The sequence below is a fragment of the Pundamilia nyererei genome, unplaced genomic scaffold, assembly GCF_000239375.1.
Source record: "Pundamilia nyererei isolate P.nyererei 1_Seehausen unplaced genomic scaffold, PunNye1.0 scaffold00077, whole genome shotgun sequence".
Taxonomy (NCBI): domain Eukaryota; kingdom Metazoa; phylum Chordata; class Actinopteri; order Cichliformes; family Cichlidae; genus Pundamilia; species Pundamilia nyererei.
The window spans coordinates 2674617-2696010 of NW_005187478.1; the positions used below are offsets into that span (position 1 = coordinate 2674617).

At 41.9% G+C, this 21394-nt stretch overlaps 1 protein-coding gene across 1 annotated transcript in view; it reads left to right on the forward strand.

The window, feature by feature from the left end:
* chd7 (chromodomain helicase DNA binding protein 7) overlaps window positions 1-21394 on the forward strand; it is a 69196-nt gene that overhangs the window by 28916 nt on the left and 18886 nt on the right. The window contains exons 5-22 of the mRNA XM_013911997.1: window positions 8920-9061; window positions 10885-11016; window positions 11625-11690; window positions 12689-12744; window positions 13632-13746; window positions 14039-14122; window positions 14211-14348; window positions 16020-16141; window positions 17101-17344; window positions 18287-18463; window positions 18611-18754; window positions 18837-18935; window positions 19093-19267; window positions 19348-19564; window positions 20043-20238; window positions 20376-20543; window positions 20695-20874; window positions 20971-21081. Of these exons, the coding sequence (XP_013767451.1) occupies window positions 8920-9061; window positions 10885-11016; window positions 11625-11690; window positions 12689-12744; window positions 13632-13746; window positions 14039-14122; window positions 14211-14348; window positions 16020-16141; window positions 17101-17344; window positions 18287-18463; window positions 18611-18754; window positions 18837-18935; window positions 19093-19267; window positions 19348-19564; window positions 20043-20238; window positions 20376-20543; window positions 20695-20874; window positions 20971-21081 (2566 nt within the window). The remainder of the gene's footprint in view (window positions 1-8919; window positions 9062-10884; window positions 11017-11624; window positions 11691-12688; window positions 12745-13631; window positions 13747-14038; window positions 14123-14210; window positions 14349-16019; window positions 16142-17100; window positions 17345-18286; window positions 18464-18610; window positions 18755-18836; window positions 18936-19092; window positions 19268-19347; window positions 19565-20042; window positions 20239-20375; window positions 20544-20694; window positions 20875-20970; window positions 21082-21394) is intronic.

Below are 21394 nucleotides of genomic sequence, written 5' to 3' on the forward strand. Positions count from 1 at the left end.
TGTGTGTGTGTGTGTGTGTGTGTGTGTGTGTGTGTGTTGGTAAACTAGCTCTTATCTGTTGTCAGGCTTTCCTCCATCTTGAGTGGCGGCCTGGAGCTCCCAGGTTAATTTAGCATAATAATGGCTGCCGGCCATTCACTGCTGCTCTAAAATGGTGGACCTCTGCAATCACCCAACTATCTTCTGTTTTATTCTTTCTTCTCGTTTCCCTTCTCCTCCCTCCAGTCCCACCCCTTCCTGACAAAGAGGAGTGTATCCTTTCATCTTTTCCTCTTCACTGCCCTCCCCCTGTTCCCCCTTCCTTTGTCTTTCTAATTTAAGCCGAGGACTGAGGAGTGAAGTTTTGAGCACATGAGCAAGGCAACAGTAAATCTCCATATTTTGAGGAGAAGTTTGTCATTGCTTTCATTAAGTTGAGCTCTTCACAAGTCATGGTTTCTTGCAAACCATGACTTGTGAACATGGTTTTTGCAACTCAAAGTGTCTATTAGAAAATTTGTATTATGAGTTCCTGAAAGAAATGGGTCTTGCTGACTAGATGCTGGTCCTGTAGGTGCTTTTCCGAAAGCAAGCACTTCTTCCTTTGGTCTGAAAAGAATGATACCTTCATTTGCATGTTACCTTTATGCAGTTATTACCCAACTCCTACTGCATTTCTTATCAGTGAAATACATCTTGTACATGTATTTTTTCCGGTGCTTGTATATGTCGTCCTTCTGCTGCGTCTAAGGCTATACGAGAAGACTTGTGGGCGCATGCTGCCCCCTTCAGTTATCAAAGACTGGCTGATACAGCGGTATGAGGCAGCGTATTTAAAAAAGAAAAAGTAAAAATAGTACCTTTTGTTTTACAGATTGAAAGGTATTGTAAGCATTAGTTCTGGTGACATCCCTAGAATCCTTCAAATATAATTTTGCGCCACCTGAGTGGTAAGCTAAGGTTAGCCAGCTCGCTGCCAGCTGTGGATAAAATCATATCTACAATTATCTAATCACCTGGGGCTTGCTGTCAGTTGTTTTGAAATTAAAAAAAGTTAATGCTATGAGTTAACTGTCACTAGTTACCCACAGCAAAATGTAACTAACCATCTGGGGTGGGTGAGTGGGCCGTCAGTGGATTGATCCTCATCAGTCAGATTGAACTGAGTGTGAGTGGATTTGAAGAATGAGACTTGTACAAGAAAGAGCTTTGAGTGCTTAAATTGAGTGGAAAAGCAATATATACCACTCCATTTACCATTCACCTAACCATATCTTGTCTGCTAAAGTTATCTCCAGCAAAACTGCCTGCCTGTTTATTTCAACAGACGTATTATAATTTTTAACAATCAGTAAATTATTTAATGATGAGGAGCAAAGATGTGTAACAAGGCTTTCTGTAGTCGTTATTGGATCAGCCAGCTGGCTGTAATGTAAGTATATAGCTTGTATTGATTGTCACTGAGGAGTTTTACACTGGTCTCTCACTTGTTGTATCACAGTTGTATCTATATGACAAGTAGATACAACTGTGCAACATACCATTAATTTTAATGGTATGTTTTTAATTGCAATCTAATCTTAAGGCTTTTATAAATTTGAGCTTTCATTTTTTTTTTGTGTTGTCTTTTTCAAGGGGCTGGAATTCCTTTCTAAACCTGATGAAATGTACCCATTAGTGCTAAACTTTTTGATCTAAAGCCAACTTTGACAAGGCTCTGCAAGGCCACTAGCACATATGTTCCGTTACATTTTGGGGGGATTTATGTGAGATTTCCACCAGTGGGTAGAGAAATAATCTTCAAAGCTCAAGGGTTTTTCTTGTGGCCCATACCATACTACAGTATGTTTTCTCTCTGCTCTGTATTTGCATCTCCTTACGAACAAATAAACCACCACAGGAGCAGACTGAAGTCTTTGCTTAATCAGTGTAACCAAGATGTTCCGCTGTGCTGTTTAACCCTTTGAACACAAGTGGTTTTCATTTGGTTCTTGCTCTTTTATTTACAGGTTTGTGGCATTGTCACAAGCTGTGCCTATACGTTAGGCTCATGATGCTTGCCAGCATCTTGCATTGATGGATAGATACTAGGTTGTAAGCTAAATTGAGTTTAGTTAGGCAAGTTTTATCCTGTATTAGATGATTGCAGTACCTGTTGACACAAGTTTTTTTTTTGCTGGATATCTTGATGGTTATTCAGTTTTTAACACCGGAGAGCATGAATAAGTTCCTCCAATTGCAGCTGTTTTGCTTGAAAAGGTTAAAAATTTGCCCCACAAATTTGTGCAGGCCAACTGGATCCTAATGAGCAGACAAAATAAATGAAAATTGAAGATGGTCTCAGCTGTTCAGGACTGTCTGAGTGTGTGCTTATGTGAGCGAAGCCGGGAGAATCAGGTGGTTTACTCGTCCAGTCAGCTCACTCCTCTCCTTTGACCTTGCCTTGTCTCTCCATCCTCTTTTTCCCTTGCTCGCATGCGCTCCCTCTCTGAGGAAGTACATCTATAAATAACACAGCTCTCAGCGCCACACCCTTCCCTCGATGTGTGTGCATATATGCGTGTACGTGTGCATGCACAAGGGTGATTTGTTTGCTGTACACACAAAGAAGGCAGACATGCATGCAGACACCTTGTGTGCAAATACAGCACTTTCTGAACACACACAGAAGCGTATGTGCGTTGCCTTCTGGACTTTTTGTGTGGATCTGTGTATGGGGGTTCAGTGGTATGACTCATCACAGCAGCAGGTGTCTGTTCCACTCCGCCCTTCTTCTTCGGTTTCGTTTTGTATCCTAATATTTTACTCCACTGCTCGGCTTCCTGTCTTTCCTTTATCCCGGTCTGAAAGGAGCATATTAGCTCCTCACTGACACACACAGCAGGTTACTTCAGTGAAGGTGTGCATAAGTAAATTACCACATTATTTACAAAAACAAAACCCTAACAGTGTTTTACGTTACTTTTATTAAGTAAACCTAAAATTAGGGCTGCTCAATTAATCGAATTTTAATCACGATTACGATCTGGGCTTTCAACGATCATTAAAAAGGACTGAGCCGATTATTAGCACCTCCCTCGTACTCTACTCTCGCGCTGCTCCGTGTGGTAAATCGAGCGCACCGCTCTCTATTTCGAACACGCGTCACAACAATTAAGAGGACCCGAGGGAAGCTCGGAAAGCTAAGCAGAAGTTATTTGGAGAGGAGAGTGACTGCTGTTGGTTGAAAAGAGAGGTAAAAAAACAAAACTTCAGTGGTGTGGAAACATTATGGGTTCGCGGAGTCAGACGTGGATCAAGTAGACATAGTGTGTAAACTTTGCTACGGTGTTGTAGCTGCACCACAGAGCAACACTGCAAAGTTCACTAAACATAGATGTTTACATTTTTCATTTATTTCTTATATTGCAAACATTTGCACTGTTATCAGTATTTGCACACTATTTTATATTATTTTTTAAAGTCATTATTCAATACATTGTTATTGTTAAACCTTTAAAGCCGGTCAGAGCAGCACGCTCAGTTTTGCCTAAACATTTTTAAATCCCTGTAGAACCTGAACCATGTAAGCTAGCGCAATAATTTGTTTTGCATATGAAACCGGAGGAGTTGTACTTACATCTTATGCCATCAGCTTGTCCTCGGTCATGGTTTCCTTCCACATAAAGCTTTGCAAAAATTGCATAAAAAGCACTTGCAGGAACAAAAACATAATATTCCAGAAACACGCTTTGCCGATCCATCAGCTGTTCTTAACACTTCCCACTTTGAAAAAGACGTCAACGGGAACTATCGCATTTCCTGCCCGAAACCAGAAGTGACGTCATTTTCGCAGAAAATCTAGTTTTTTACTTGTAGGCCTTAAAAGCCTATACTAGTGTTTTTATAAGTCATGTTTGACTTTTCTGAATAGTTGCTGGGATGCTTAGGACTCGTATTGCACTGCTGGAAATAGTTTATTTTGATGCACATGCTGTTTTCTTTGCAAATTTGCATCATAGGATTGTTTTTTGTTTTTCCTGCAGTATATAAAAATTGCTGTATCTCCAAAATAAAACTATGAAGACACTCAAAATAAATTTCCTGTTGTTGTAAACTATTTTTTGCAACTTTTTTGTATTTAAAGTTTTGATGGATAAACCTCTTAAATTTCTCCAAGTAGAAATATATGTAAAAAAACAAAAACGATTTTCAATTTTTTTTGTAGTTTATTGCACTTGTTTGCAATTAATCTTGTTACTATGGACTTAATGCATACATATTATTAAAATATGGGCTATAACAGTTGTATTGATGTATAGCAACTTGAAATGCTCCCACAAATGGCACTACAGCATGTAAAAAAATATATATATATAAGCTCTGGCGGACTTGGTTCTATGGTAGGTCTTAAAGGGTTAAATAAATATCGTCAAATAATCGTGATCTCAATTTCAGTGAAAATAATCGTGATTATCATTTTTGCCATAATCGAGCAGCCTTACCTAAAATGATGGACGACATTGCAGTCTATTAATGTAATCTTCAGGTGACTACAATTTGTGCAGTGTTGTAAGCATAGATAGAGCTGATGAACTTGGTTAGGCCAAGTTTGAATGTGAACTCTTCAGTGATAATCTGTTGTGAATCATGCCCAAAACAAGGGTGGTTGTTGCCATTTGTTCCCATGTTTTGTCTCCATTGGCCCATGGTAACGGCACATCATACAAACAAGTCTGCTGCCACAACTACTTCTTTGTTGCAATCCCAAACAATTTGTTTTATATTGTATTTTCCTTCTTTGTTTTTGTTTTTTTGTTTGTTTCTTTTTGTTTTCAGCAAATTAACAGTGTAATTTCATGCTTCATTCTTATCGGTTAGCCAGTAGACACAGCTCATAGCAGCAGTGGCACTGTTGGTCTTATCACAGGCTGTCGTTGGTGGAGCCCTGACCAAATACATCACCACAGTTCTTTCATGTTGGTTTTATTTGCTTTGGGGGGGGGGAAGCATACATTTTGTATAAAATATATTCCACATTATGGGGACAACAAAACCATTGTGGGTGCCTGAAATGGAAATAAAAAAAATGAGGAAAGTGGTAAATGAAAACAGAATTGATATTGTTGGCTTAAAAATTACTCAAATAACTCAAAAAAACAAACAAACCCCTAGATAAAATATTGGAAGTGCCTGAAGTTCTAGTCTTTGTTACTTCCAGACAGATGTGAGGCTTTCCGATTCATATTTGACTTGTAATGTCTCTTCTGAATATCCTGAACGTTTCCCCTGATGAATGGCCTCCATATTGTAATAATTGAAGATACTAACTTTCATAACTAATAAAACACATTTCAAACAAAATGAACTAAAAACCACTTTTGCAACTAACTGCGCTAATACCGAAGTGAAAACAAAAACTAAAAAAACAAATACAAAACTATTAATAACTGCCCTCGGTGTCAGTGTCAGATCTAATTATTGCTCACTTGAGGCTTCAAAATGCCAAAGCCTAGATTACACTCTGTTATGGACAGCTGGAGGCCTGATGGCCATGTATTTCCTTCCTGTTATACTTTGTTTTGGATTTTTTGTTTTTGTTTTTTTGGAGTCGGCGTACTTGGTGCGTTGCAACTTCCTCTTGCTAACCAGTGAATGACGTAACCGTAGCTGCGTGAATCTTTTATGTTAGGTTTATGCTGTAATAGGTGGCTTAGGTCAAGTTCCTTAAAGAGATGAGTTGATAACAGAGTGTCTTGTTTGCAGCCAGCGGGAGCAGGCAGGGATATAGAAGCAAGAAAAGAATCTACACTATCTTACAAGATTTGTTTGACTCATTTATTCCTTTTTAGGAACTTGATGGGTTTTGTTCATGTAAACACAGTTGTAGCGATGTCATAATGCATTCAAGTATATGCTTGCACCACAGGCATACTGGAATAGTAGAGTACACTATATTCTAAAGTCACATTTTCAGGTAAACATTTGTTTCAAGCAAAAGTTGCTTTAGCCCTTTTATAAAGTAAATGTTGATATATATTCTTTGCTAATTAAACTGGACAGAAAATCAGATCTTTAGAAGAGTGTTGAAACGATGAAAGACGATGGATCGAGCATGAAAAGCTGCAGAGAGGTGAGGGTGCGATTAAGAAGTGGGGCCGTGACGAAGCTAGGAGGAAGAGAGAGAAGGCAGCCAAGTGGAGAAGTGTGTTTGTGTGCGTGCTTGTGTGTGCGGCCAGATGGCTCCAGCGTGTGGCGACCAGCCAGAGGAACAGGTGCAGGTCACATGACCAGCCGTTACCACGGAGATGGTGATTGCTCTTGGCGTGAGGATGAAAGGAGAAGGGCCCCAGGGACAGAGAGGGGGTGAGAGATGTAGAGGGAGGGTGAGTGAGCGAGCAGGAGGGAAGGAGGGAGAGAGGCACCAAGCAGGAAAGGGGACGAGCGACACAGGCACAGAGCAGAGAAAGGAGATCGGCCATACACTACAGGCAGCAACACAAATGGTTATGTTCTGTTTCATAGTAGGTTAGTTAGTGGAACAAATTGCTGTTGCCTGATGGCCTGACATAACTTTTACTCTGAAATAAATCAACATGTTGTAAAGTGGAGTGTAAAGCTTGGTTTAGATGGTCAGTTTGATTGTGGATCCAGTTCCATGTTTGCAAATTAGCTGGATTTGCTAATCCCCGCTGCCAACTAATCACTTATGAAACCTTTTAACAGTACTTTTTTTGTCTTTTATCAACATGCAGTGTCCTTAGCCTTCAAATTTTTGCCAGCATTGACTTTTTATTTAAAATCATGGATTCCATCTGTAGCCAGTTATTTCAAAAGTAACTTTTATGTAACAACATATTTAAAAACAACAACTATCCACTGCAAAGTTCTCTTTGCAGGCAGGTGTCAGCCACTTTGTCATAGAATACCATTGTACATTTCCATTGCTGCAGATTGTAACTTGTGGGTCAAGTCTTCCAGTAACTGTTAATTGAAGCTTTATGCAGTATTTCTGATTGTTTGCTCTATATAAGCCATGTAGTGTCTCAAAGGTGAGGTCTCAAGTGGAGTGATGAAAGCAATCTAAGAAGATAACGTTGTTCACTCTGTGTTTATGGTGAAAAGTATAAAATTATGCACCTACCAAGAATCAGGTGATCCTGTTTGAAACAAGTATGAATGATACCTCCTAGGTTTCTAGCAAATAAAGTTGCTGTAGTTTTGTTTGTTTGTTTTTTTCGGACTGTTTCAAAACCCACAAATATTCAACCCTAAGTCAGTCATGGGACCATTTTCCTTCCAAAGTACTACTGAAGACCTAAATTATTGCTTGCAATTTTCATGCAAAAATAAATGGCACACTCTTGCTGCCTACAAATTAGTTTTTTTTGTAATATATGATGGATTCAGATGAAACTAGGTTTTCTCACAACTGATAAAATCCAAAAAAGCAGAATGATGCAGAAGCCTGGCGAGCGACAGAAAGTTGAAAATACTTTGACCCTGTGCTCAAAGTATTGTTAGATCATGTTGGAGTTACACTACCAAACTTATGTGTGTGTTGTGTTACAGCCATTTGTTCATAGTTTCAGATGCCCAAACAGTATTTCAACTTTGAGTGTTGTCTCACTTTTAGACTTTTCTCCCATTCAATAAACTAGTAAAGTAGTTGCCAGGAAAACACCATCACTGGGTAGTGTACAACAATGTTTATTACACAGCTTCAAAGTATTTCCAACTTTGTGTCACTCAACAGCCATTTGCATCAGTGTGCGTCTTTGCATTTTATCAACTATGAGGAGAAAATGCGTTTTGTTTTCATCTGAACCCTTCATTAGGATTCCACAGTGGGTGTAAAAGTGAAATCTGTGGTGATGCTTTAGGTTACATTAACACGAAAACTATGTGATCATGACCAGAGTTGCTTTGTGTTTCTGAGTGTTTTTGGTGCGCACAGCTGTAAAAAGTAAGGTGTGATACTGTTTTCTCAGTATTCTGTCATCTGATTTTTAGATTGCAGGTGCAGAGTAGTTAAAGGCTAATAAGCTCGGACTGGTTTGAAAGATTGGGCTTTTCGTTGTCAGATTTTCAGAATACATCTAGTTTTGAAACTGAAACCCAGAAAGGAAAAAATTAACATTTGAAAATTAACTAGTCAGTAGTGTGATCCCTGCCTCAGCATGACCTCTCCATTGTTGTACAAGGTCTCTGTACCTGCTAAAATAAAACAGTTTACTGGGCTCAGCTCAACAGCCTCCAGGCTCTGTTGAAGAAAGGACAAATTTTTGGGGGTGTTGGATGGGATTCCCGCATATCTTATGTGAATTCATAGTCTTTGGCACTTTAGAGATGAATGGTTCAAACAGAGGTGTCACTCAACCTGCATCGTACAAACATCTGCCGTTTGGAAGGGGTAGAAATGCGAGGCTGCGTGCCAGACAGAAGGATGCCGAGTGTCCTCTCACCTCTGTGGTGTGAATGCACACAAGCTCTCAGACAGAGCCAGCTCCTCTTTCTTTCCATGCCATAGATTGGAAGAAGCCTGGGGGCCCCTCAGCCCCTCCCCCTTCCTCTCACAGGCCTTGCTCTCCCCCTCCCTCTCTCTTTCTGTCTGCCTGTCTCTCTCTCCCTCCCTCCCTCCTTTTGGGTCTTTCTTTCTGCCCTCCACCCCACCCCCTCTCTTTCTTGCTCCCTCTCTCCCTGTGCCTCCATGCAGTCTTTCATCACATTAACCCCCTGTGTGCCAGAGCCTGAGGCACACTAATGATTTCTAAATGGGTAAATCAAACATGGCGATTGCCTTGGGACAGACAGGGGCGCGCACATGTAAAAGAGGTAGTACTTTGAATAATGGCTTTATTTTGTGGTTAGACACATTTTTCTTTTTTTTTGATGAGCTCATTCTAACTTGGTTTTTTTTTCTCTCTCTCTCTCTCTCCTTTCCATTGTATCCTGTAACAGTAAAAAAGTGGAGTCTGAGGGTGGGGCCAGTGCTGCTAAGAAGGATTCAAAGAGAAAGAGAGAGTTCTCAGTCAACGATGATGCTGAGGTGAAGTCTCCACCTCTGTCTCCACCCGAGGAAGAGGATGATGATGGCGTACAGGTATGAAAAGGAAAGCTGTCGTAGAAAGTTTTGCAATGCCATAAAAGCAGGACTAAAACACATGTACAGAGTAATTTAAAAAAGCAGGAGGTCATGAAAACCTTTGCAGATCTGTGTCACGGCCTGTAGAGATAGACGGCACTGAGCCAGCAGGCGTCTGCTGTTTGTGTTGTAAACCAGCCATGTTGACAGACCAAGCAGATAAGCCCTCCTGTCAAGTTGACATCATGCATCATCAGCAACTTTTCAGCTGCTGCATTCATTTTCTTTTTTCTTTTTTTTTTTAAAATTTTACATTTCAAGTGTGGTGTCGTTTCTCTACCAGGCTGCAGAGAATAGTTGAAAATATACTTTTAAGTACTGGTTTAGAATTTGGAACGCGTCCATGAACCCATGAACAGATTCATGAAATTATGTGCAGATATAATTATGTGGATCTTGAAGAGAGTAGCATCTGGCTATTAGCTGTATGAAGAGTTGTAGCTCTAATTCAAACAGGAAAGCACTTTAGCAGCTGTATGTCCCCTTAAACATGTCCTCTCCAGGCTGCTACCCTAGTTTGTTTTCGCACTCTTATGTTGAAACATTCTGAGCCCCTTGAATTGTAAAGGTTTTGGTTTTTTAAATATGGATAACATGCTGGGCGATATGGTACAGAATAGTGAATAATAAATAATAATGCCTGGTGAATGTTGACGTACAGCCCTTCATTTTCCGCTTACCAGTGCAGATTTGGTAGGATATTATATTCATCCCAAAAGTTGGGATAGCAGCCTAAATGCAGCCAGTAAACGCATACAACAACAATGAAATCTGTGTTATATATCTAAGAAAGTAGAATAGAATTAAATTAGTGAAGTAGAAAAATATTCTGCACAATAAATAATAAATTAAAAGACTAAAAAGAACCACAATAAAATGCTAAATAAAAATAAATGTACAAAGCAAAATCGAATCAAAAAATGACACTAAAACAAAACGGCTGGATAAAATAAGTAAAATAGGTGAAGTCCCCACCTGTCTCCACCTGAGGAAGAGGAGTAAATATAGTAGAACCACTACAGCAAGTGGCAGTGAAGTGGCTCACTTTGTACAGCATGTAGTAAAGTGTAGTGAAGCATAGAAAAAGGAGGAAATATACAATACAATGAGTGTCATCAGAATTTTTAAGTTAATTTGCTGTACAGTTAGTGGAAGGAGGAAGGCAAAAATCACTGAGATCTCGCAGATGACTAAGGCTACACACTGCAGGCGAAAGTGCATCAAATCCGACTTTGCTATGACAGTGTGAACGGCACAAATCCAATATTTTCAAATCTGACCTGGGTCACTTTCGTATGTGTTACTGAATCCGATACATACTGATGTTTTCGAAAGTGACTGCTGTTTTTTTGCTCTTTTACGTCACTGACATAAGACAGATGCCAATTATCAGCACCGGAGAAGACAAACAAGAAAGCATGGTGGCAGTTGTTAAAGCACGGGCTCTCTTTTTTCTCAGTGTCCTTTCTCTAATTAATTTGTCAAAATTCTGTCGGTTACGACTGTGCAGAAATTGATAGACTGCTGCAACAACACCTACTAGCTCTGTAGTAGCCGCCATTTTTTTTTCTTCCGTAAACACGCTTTGTGTGTGACGTCTTCTTTTGCGCATGTGGGCTGCTTTGAGAGCCGTGAACGTTCACCCTAGAGCGCGTTTACTGTCACATTTTATTTGTAGTGTGAACAAACAGACAAAAATAAATCAGATTTGATCAAAAATAGCATTAAGACGTCCAGTGTGAACGTAGCCTAAATGTTCTTACTCTCCCTCTGTTTATCAGAAGCGTCGGTCTAGCCGTCAGGTGAAGAGGAAGAGGTACACAGAGGATCTGGAGTTCAGGATCTCTGAAGACGATGACAGCGGAGACGACTCGCCATCGCCAAAGTCTCCATCGTCCTCATCGCAGCAACAGGTGCAGCCAAGATTTCAGTTTTTGGTTTGTCTTCAGTGAACCACTTGTCAGAAGCTAAATGACGCGATGGAATGATGCTGTTTGTCATATTTGCCCGTTTGGAATAACATGTGTAAGGCTGCATTTGAACATTGATGTACTGAAATGTGGAACGAAGCTGGCAAGAGACACATGAAGTGAAATCATTGTAATCAAGTTGTTGACAATGTCCATGTGCTTATGTTACCATAAGTGGAGTGATGAATATATTAAGAGTGAGCTTTGCATTCATCTCGAATCATTTGATTGGTTTGCAGCTAGTTCAACAACTACAGCAAATATAGGAAGTAAACGTTGTTGAAGCAGGCAGTTAGGAGGAAATGCATCCAAATTGACAACGCTTTGCTGTCAGCTTCCTTCATGTTGTGTTGGATTGCAACCAGTGCACTTCTGCTAACATGTGGTGTAGTAAACGCACAGCATTGAACATAACAGATTGGCCTGATGTAACTAATACCCGAGCTAGATTTTTATTATTATTTTTAATCCAGATCAGACCAGTATCCAATCCAGACATCACATGAAACAATCCAGCACGGTGAATGAATTTGCTTGTTTTGTGTTTCCAGGATGTGGCTGAAGCTGAAGGACCAGTTGTAGAGAAGATCATGGGCATGCGCACCTCCAAAAAACAAGTGAGCTGCACAGATCCACACCCTAATGACACTAACACAATACACAGATCCACAGGGTGGCCAGAGTCGTGGTTTGCGTCATGTGATTAGCCTTCCCACAGTTGACATAAGCACATTACACATACATACGTTGCTTATGCAGCATGTTTTCACTTGGAAAGCAGATTCCTTATATTTCAGCATGTGTATGCTCTGAGCTCTGTGTGCGCCTGCGATTGACTGTGTGTAGGTGTCGGCCTTGCTTTGTTTTCTACGCCTTGTCTAAAGAGAGATCATCCCTGAGCCAACACAAGCGCACACACACAATCGCCAGCCAACTCTCCTTTGCTAGCCAGCTGCCAATGGGTTATCCCCCCCACCCCCTCGCCCACCACCACAACACACTCCCGTGCACAAGCACACTCACACCACTCTTTTTCTCTTGCAGCTCTGTTCAGAGTTGACCTCGGGCTTGGCACACAGCCAAAACCGCAATACTAGCTACACCAGACGCCAAACTAGCGTTTCCTCAGGCAGGGTGTGTGTGTGATTGATGATTCATGGCATTACAGTAGTAGTAGCATGGTAGAGGGTGTGTGTGCAGTAGTAATGGTGAATGAAAGTGGACAGCCTTGCTTGAAAGAGCTACTGTTTTGGTATTTCCCCTTTTTATGCATTTATGAAACAAAATGCTCAGTCACACAGATTTTAGCAGTTGAATTTGTTCAAGTATTTCCTGTTAAAACCCATTAAAACTTCTTCAACAGCCTTATTTATTTTTGATCAGCATGTTGTAGCCAAAATGTTAAATAGGTGCAAGGCTGCTTACACATTACATGAAGGGCACCCCTTTCTCTCAGTTTGAGACAGTTTACTGTTGAATGACGTGTCAGAGTGAAACTCACGTGCAGGCTCCTTCACTACTTCGACCACATGTTGTATAATAATGTTGAGCCACTTCTGCAGCTGCTGTATTTGCTGTGATTATGATCCCTTTTTTGTATTGTTTTTCTTTTCAGCGGGAGTCGGGGGAGGAAGTGGAGGTGGAGGAGTTCTACGTCAAGTTCAAGGGCTTGTGAGTAGTAGCTTGGCTTTTTTTTGGGTTTTTTGCTCTTTTTCTTTCACATCAGAGCTGCCTCGTTCTTCTTTTTTCTATTTATTTAAAGACCTATTTCAGTGAACACAGGGACATTTTTAAGTATGTGATCCAGATCCTCTCTCACATTATTAACACAACTGGTGCAGTTGCATCCTATCACAATGATAAGCACATGGAATGCTTTTCATTCATTAGATACCTGTGTCATTTCTGTCTCTTGCTGTGTGAAATGTAAAAATGCATTTTACAAAAACAATTTAAAGTTGCTTGTTCTCTAAGCAAATTTGACCCCAACATGCAAATAATGTAGTTTTCAGTCCCCCCAGCATTTAACATAAATAAAGTGTGCTTAATTCCTGATTCGCTTCAGCTTTGATTTTAGCAGCTGGCAGTTTAAAGAATTAACCCTCCTTTGGACAGGGATACAACTAATACTGGATCAATTATTTTCTCAATAATAATTAAGTCTATGATATGCCGGAAACAATACATTTTTCATGAGTTTGGAGAGCTTCTACTGTCTGATTCAGAGTCCGAAATACTTTGAGCTCACAGCCATAGAAGGCAAGGAGAGCTGATATATGCAGACATTGAAGTAGATTTAATTTGGATGTTTGGGGGACACATCTGCACAAAAACACTGGTGTCAAATCGGAGGTGATGGACTTTACCAGACTTTTGACTAAGCAGTCCAGAACAGAGATACAAATGTCTTTAATCCGTGAGACACAGTTTCTGTAAGAAGTACTCTAGCTGATAGACTTGGAGATCTCCCTACGACATCACATACGATTTTCTTCCTCTAGTTTATAGCATCCAATTCTTTGAAATGACTGATGTGAAATTTATTTTGTGCTTCTCAGTTCATACCTCCACTGTCGCTGGGCTGACCTGGAGGAACTAGAAAAGGACAAGAGGATACACCAGAAGGTCAAGAGGTTTAAGGCCAAGCAACAACTCAACACCTTTATAACTGAGGTAAGACCAAAACGCTGCACCACAAACCAGACCTTCCGCTGCATGGAAGTAACCACTCACAAGGAGTGCTTCTGAATGGAATGTGTCAAGAAATGTTGCTGGCTATAAAATTGTTTTTTCCCCCCAGAGTTTTGCTTTATACAGACACTGACTTGAGTTTCATATAGAGCTGTTAAATAGAAAAGCTGGGTAGATAAAACTAAGAACACATTTCATACAGAGGAGTTTACTCTGCAAGGCCTCATTATTTCATATTCAGTGTATCTTAAAACTCCACTTCTTTTCTCTGCAGATGGATGATGAGCCTTTTAACCCTGACTATGTGGAGGTGGACCGTGTCCTGGACGTTTCAGAGAGCACAGATGAAAATGGAGAGGTGCTTTGATCTCTTTCATTGGGCTGGAGCCTCTTTTTTTTTCTCTACACCCACACTCACCAAAGCGCCCTGTGTTTTATGTGTGCAGACGGTGACCTTATATCTGGTGAAGTGGTGCAGTCTGCCTTACGAAGACTCCACCTGGGAGCTGAAGGCCGACATCGACCAGTCCAAGATAGACGAATTTGAGCGTATCGGAGCACGCACGCCCAACACTAAGAGAGTGGTGAGTGGCTGTGCTTTGGGTGCTGTCTGTCTCCTAGTCTCCTCCTTATAGGCGTGTTCGTGTGTATTGGCCTGCTGTCTGCTCCTTCCTCTTCCAGATTTACAGCTCCCTTAACTGCTCTCCACAGGGCCACGTTTTTGCGGTCTGCACACACTCGCACACATACGCCCTGCTCTTGTGGCCAAGCCAAACCACTAACAGTGTGTTTAATGCTGAACAGAAGCAGCTGACTGGCTGTGGTCTCTCCTTCCATCACTCTTTCCTCAGCCTGCATCCATCTATTTTAACTCCTGCCTACTGTTTCTCCTTAAGGGCCGTGCTCGTAATGCTCCATCATATAGTGGCAGCATTGGGAGGCAGTTTTTAGCCTCATTTGCAGTGTGGACCAAGGGCCTTTTCCCCAGAGGATGAATTCCATCAATTTAGTTGGTCAAAAAATCCTTAATAACCCAACATCAGTTTCATTTGTAATATGTGGTTTAAAAAGTAAGGCATCCTAAGGCTGCTGACAGAAACCATGTGTGAAAGATATAACCCTTTCATTTATTAGAATGGATCCAGTCTGTCAGTGCAGCGGGGTACTAACACAGATGACCCAGGGTTTTTTGTCAGCAAGGTCTCCTGCCAAAAAACCCTGGGTCATCTAGCCAAAAAGTTGAATTAGGTTAAACTTTTCCTGCAATGTGACTTTGTCCTGCAAGCTAATCAAACACGTGTACAGCTCACTCGCTAAAATACCTGCCACCAATGGCTACAACCAGTTGTAAAGTTCTGTATTAAAAGCTGTGCAGTATTATCACATTAATTTGTCCAAGTGTGCATCCTGGATTGTATTTCATTGTCTCAACAGCACGGTGCTGCTAATGCCTTTAGCTAATTTGGGACTGAAACTTTACTTACCCAGAAAGGGGCGCTGTTTAGTGTAAACACAACTGAAATCAGGGTGTTATGTAACAGAAAACAAACACTGAATGTATTAAAAGAAAAGAAAAGCTTGTCATGCTCATGACCAGTTGTCATGTTTTCCGTACTGGCTGGCTCCTGTCTGGCCATCCCTGTTCTTTGGATGGATTAAAGGATCTCCACCTGCAGTTGGATGCCTTCTAACATCTTGTCATCAGTGAGCCCAAGGGTCCGTGCAGACGTCCGCATACCTGTAGGCGTTTTTGTTTTTTCCATGACCAGCCATACTTGTTCATGGAGACTGCCAAGTAGCAGACTTGAGTAGATTACCAAGAAGGAAAACTGGAATGACTACTCTGCCGTCGTGTCTCCATCTACCTACACAATACAAGCAATGCTCAACTCCACCATTTTGGACTGTAGTTGTCATTCTGTTCTGAAGATGCTCTGCATAACTTCAAGACTGCAAAACAGAACAAGGGGCAGTATTGCCTTCAATAGTTCTGGAGTTACACTCCCAGGACGAAGACTCACAGGAGAGGCAGTTGGGGTTCAGTTATTTGCCGTAAAGGGTTTGGGCGAAAAAAGTGTTTGCAAAGGAAAACTTGTGAAGGGTGAAAGCTTTTAGTGAGCAAAAGCACCCAGAGCAACACGCATATAATCCTAACCCCTCAAACACACAAACAGTATCTGCATCTTTATGAAACACTGCAGTCATTAACACTGACTGTTTTTTAATAACCCTATCTGTTTTATTGTTCTGTCCAGGATCGGCCTCCTGCAGCTGACTGGAAAAAGCTGGAGGGCTCCAGGGAATACAGGAACGGCAACGCACTCAGGGAATACCAGCTAGAAGGCCTGAACTGGCTGACTTTCAACTGGTACAACTCGTAAGTCACCATTAATTGCATTTTCTTTGAATTAGTCTCCTAACTGCTTCTGTCAGTCTGCACATGTGATATCACCTTACTTAATATTCTTAAATGGGCATTAAAGTGAATATTAAATAGCCCTGTGGTGCACTGCTGTTTAAGCCTTCCCATTGGCGTCATCATCTGTGCCTGAAATCACACCGCCAAAGTGTTCAGGAAGGCAGCTCGACACAAATGGAATTGAAATGACTGTTTTAAACTGGAGCTGTTGTGTTCTTCATATTTTTCTGTGGTGCTCAATTCAGGGTTGTTGTTGTTGTTGTTTTTTTAATATAGCGCCAAATCACAGCAACAGTTCCCTCAAGGCACTTTATACTTTTAAGCTAAAGACTCTTAAGCTAAAGAGTTCTCAGAACTCTACAGTGTTCTGGAGAAAACCCTGACAAACAATCCCCTATTAGCGAGCGTTTTGCGGTGCTGAGATAGAAGAACTCCCCTCCAGCAGAACCAGGCTCAGGGAGAGGCAGCAATGAGCAGTTGGTTAGGTCAAAGAGAAGAAGAGAGAGAGCATAGTGAGACAGACATAGTGAGACATAGTGAGACAGATGATCACATCAGTGTATGCACACATAATCCCTGTCAGGTGAAAGCTTAGCCTCCAAACTGGTCAGGAAGTTCTGTTCGATCTCCTTTAGACCTCTGTTGTGCTTTTATGTGCACCAATGTGAATAATTGTTATTTCTGGAACATTTGGTATCTATTGATGGAATTTAGTCAAATCCAACAGGAGAGCTAACACCCAAATATTTTCCAGCTTTTTTTGTCATTAGAACACTGATTTGGAAAACAGATTTTCCAAAGGGGTGAAGCAATGTAATAAGCAAAGAGCTTATGGAAGACTGTTTAAGAAATTTGTGGTCAGTGTGCGCAAATACAGGTGATATAAAAGGCGTCTGTCTGCCTTTGTCCCCCCACAGACGTAACTGTATCTTGGCTGATGAGATGGGTCTGGGGAAGACCATCCAGTCGATTACATTCCTCTATGAGATTTACATGAAGGGCATTGAAGGGCCGTTTCTGGTCATCGCACCGCTCTCCACCATTCCCAACTGGGAGAGAGAGTTCAGAACCTGGACTGAGCTCAACGTGGTGGTCTACCATGGCAGTCAGGCCAGCCGGAAGACCATCCAGGCCTATGAGATGTACTACAGAGATGCACAGGTGAGAGGGAATTAAACATTTAAATATCAAATACCTTTTCCCCTTTAATACATTTGCCTTGTACTATAAAGCAAACCTATTCAAACATATTCGGGGTATCCTCCTGAGCTGGATAAATGTTCACACACAGCTAGTTATCTATTCAATAAGTTATCCCCGGGTTTCCTCTGGGTTTGACATTAGGGGTGCAATTAACAGCATCATACCAGTAACAATTATGGAGACGTGTACTAGTAATAGAGTTGCTTATGTTTACCTTTAAATCTTTAAATCCTGCTTCATAGTATAGGCTTTAAAGTCAAATATTTCATTACGCAGCTAACATATTTGTGACAGCTTGTATGAGGAAAAATGAGAAAGATCATAGAGGTGTAGATTAGGGAGGCAGAAACAGGATGCTGCTGTGTGAGAAGGTCTCTAGGTCTGAACACCACCTCAGCTAGCTGGGGATGGACAGCGCTCCTCTGCTGCATAAGCTCTTTTAGTCCTCTAGCTTTAAGCCGGAAACTGTAAGCTCTTTTTGTGCAATGCTGCTAACAGCTTTTAGTGTAACCTGTGTCACAGCAAGCCTGCGAAGCAGCATTTTAGTGTGCTTGCCTAGCTTCTTGTTCATAATCCAGACTGGGGTAATCCTCAAGGTCGTGCGGAGCCTATCTGCTTTCTCACACGCACCAAATGCTTGGGACTTTTCCAGGTAGATCTTTACAGATTATGATAGCAAGAGGAGGTTTGGGGGCGTTTGACCTGGTTTGAATTAAAAGCTGCATAACAACTAGAAATACTCAAGAAACAACACCGAAACCAGATGCTCAGGTGAAGACATCAGAGCGTTAACGTCCAGACTTTTTCTGTTTCAAAGTCTGTCTTTGACTCGCGTTTGCAACAAATGGTGACTGTTTTGTTGACCTTTATGCTTTTCCTCTTTTTTTATCACTTCTCCAGGGTAAAATAATAAAGGGAGTGTATCGGTTCCATGCGGTGATAACAACTTTCGAGATGATTCTGGCTGACTGTCCAGAGCTGCGCAGCATCCCGTGGCGCTGTGTGGTGATAGATGAAGCCCACCGTCTCAAAAACCGAAACTGCAAACTACTGGAGGGACTCAAAATGATGGACATGGTGAGTGGCAGATGTATGTGGTTGTAATTTTCTTTGATTCACAGGACCAAAGGACAAATGTGATTTTTCTTCAGTGGGTTAAAGCTCTGTCAACATTTCCTGCTTGCATTTTTAGAAACTCTAAATCTTTCTTCACCGTCTCTCTAGGAGCACAAAGTTCTGTTGACAGGAACTCCTCTCCAGAATACTGTGGAGGAGCTCTTCAGCTTACTGAACTTTCTGGAGCCGGAGAGATTCCCATCTGAACAAACATTCATGACTGAATTTGGAGACCTTAAGACTGAAGAACAGGTAACGGGGATACTCTGCTGTAGGACGACTTTTCATGTTTGCTGAATTCTCACTGCAGTGACATGTCCTTTGTGTATATCAGGTTCAAAAACTGCAGGGCATTCTGAAGCCCATGATGCTCAGAAGACTGAAGGAGGATGTGGAAAAGAACCTGGCCCCGAAGGAGGAGACCATAATTGAGGTAGAACCCTTTTACCAGAACAGCAGTGATTCTGCAGTTGCTAAACAAAGCAAATATAATAAAAGGGGGGGGGGGAAACATTAAGCCCACTTCAGTCCTGGCAACACTGGAGTTTGGAATTAAAATGATTTGAATAAATGACTTTTTGTTTTGTTAGGTGGAGCTTACCAACATCCAGAAAAAATACTATCGGGCCATTCTGGAGAAGAACTTCTCTTTCCTGTCCAAAGGAGGGGCTGGAGGGGCTGGAGGCGGAGGAGCCAGTGTCCCCAACCTCCTCAACACCATGATGGAATTGAGGAAATGCTGCAACCACCCTTACCTCATTAATGGTACATACTCAGCTCCCCAAAATGAAAGAATGACTTTGTAATTCTCAATGTTTGTAACTGTAAACTTGTTTGTTGCACAGGAGCGGAAGAAAAAATCATTGAGGAGTTCAGGGACTCCCATAGTTGTGGGGCAGATATGCCAGACATGGCCCTCCAAGCCATGATTCAGGCTGCCGGAAAGCTGGTGCTCATTGACAAGCTGCTTCCCAAACTCAAAGCTGGCGGTCACAGAGTCCTGGTGTTCAGTCAGATGGTCCGCTGTCTGGACATCCTGGAGGACTACCTCATCCAGAAACGGTGAGAAGTTTGCGGAAGTTAAATATCAAGTTTTTGTCAGCATAGTTGTATCCAATACTCGATTTACCCAAAAGTAACTCACTGAACTAATTGCGGATGCTCGTGTTAAACATGACTAAAGTGTCAGATAAGGTTCGACTGCTCTAAGCACTCGTGTCATGCAGATATCTCTAACTTAATGAACTCGAGTACAGACATCTCGCTTTGACTCGTACTGGAATGCTCACGTGTGCAGTGAAATGCAGACCGAGAAACAAAATGGAGCGTCACTTTTCAACATCAGCTTTCGGCAGAGCAGAACAAAGAGAGGATCTGCATTCCATCAGGTTTATTTTAGCTGCGATGAGCCATTAAAATATGGTCAGACTGGCATTGCAGGCCGCTTGAGACAACTTCTGCTTCTGCTACAAAACTTGTACTGCTGTGTGCAATTCCACTTTAACTGTAATTGTGACCGGTTGTCTTGCTCCGTGTCCAGATATCCATATGAACGTATAGATGGTAGAGTTCGTGGTAACCTGCGGCAGGCAGCCATCGACCGCTTCTCTAGACCAGACTCGGATCGTTTTGTCTTCCTGCTGTGCACGAGAGCTGGAGGACTCGGCATCAACTTGACTGCAGCAGATACCTGCATTATCTTTGACTCTGACTGGAATCCCCAGAATGACCTCCAGGTACACCCCCACCCCCGATGTGTGCTCTGAAATAAATCTGCGCTGCATCTTCGATCATCTCCAAATGAATAGTGTCCTTGAGAATCAACAGAAAAAAGCAGAAATGTGTTTAAAACTCTAAATGCGTCTTCTTCCAGGCCCAGGCAAGGTGTCATCGTATTGGCCAGTCCAAGTCTGTCAAGATCTACCGCCTAATCACCAGGAACAGCTATGAGAGGGAGATGTTTGACAAGGCCAGCCTGAAGCTGGGACTTGACAAGGCCGTTCTCCAGAGCATGAGTGGACGAGAGAATGCCAACAGCGGGGTGAGACCTCACACCAGCGGATATATCCACACATAACAGCATCAGTCCACTTTAAAGTTCATCCTTCAGATTATCATATCCTTCTTCTTTGGGTTAAGCACCTGACCCTTTAGAAAGAGAGAGGAAATAAATATTTTCCGTCATTGTCCAGGTCCAGCAGTTGTCAAAGAAAGAAATCGAGGACCTGCTGAGAAAGGGAGCGTACGGAGCTCTTATGGACGAGGAAGACGAAGGCTCAAAATTCTGCGAGGAAGACATTGACCAGATCCTCCAGAGACGAACGCACACCATCACCATTGAGTCCGAGGGCAAGGGCTCCACTTTTGCTAAGGTGACAAAAAAAATTACTGTGAGGGCGGCGGGGGGGGGGAGAGAGAGAATCTGTATATGAAAAATAAATCGCTAACAAGTGTTCCTCTGTCTGCAGGCTAGTTTTGTTGCGACAGGCAACCGAACAGACATTTCCCTGGAGGATCCAGACTTCTGGCAGAAATGGGCAAAGAAGGCTGAGCTAGACTTGGATGCCATCAATGGACGGGTACTACACACATGTGGCAAACACAAGTACCTGGCGTCTAACACACCACACAGGAACATGCAGTGTAGCCATAAATCCACAGAGAACCGTCACACCATGTATCTAAATACTTCACAAAGTTGAGGACACAAAGCTCTGGGCTGAGTTCTGTTATTTAAAGGGGGTTACAATAGTTATTGGTAGTTAAATAATGTGAGACGGCTTGAGAGTGAGACAGTCGGGACAGAAGGGAGGTACAGAGAGGGGGGAGAGAGATTAATATTGACAGTTGGGAATCTCCTCTCTTCCTTAATTACCCATGTTTCCCTGCTCG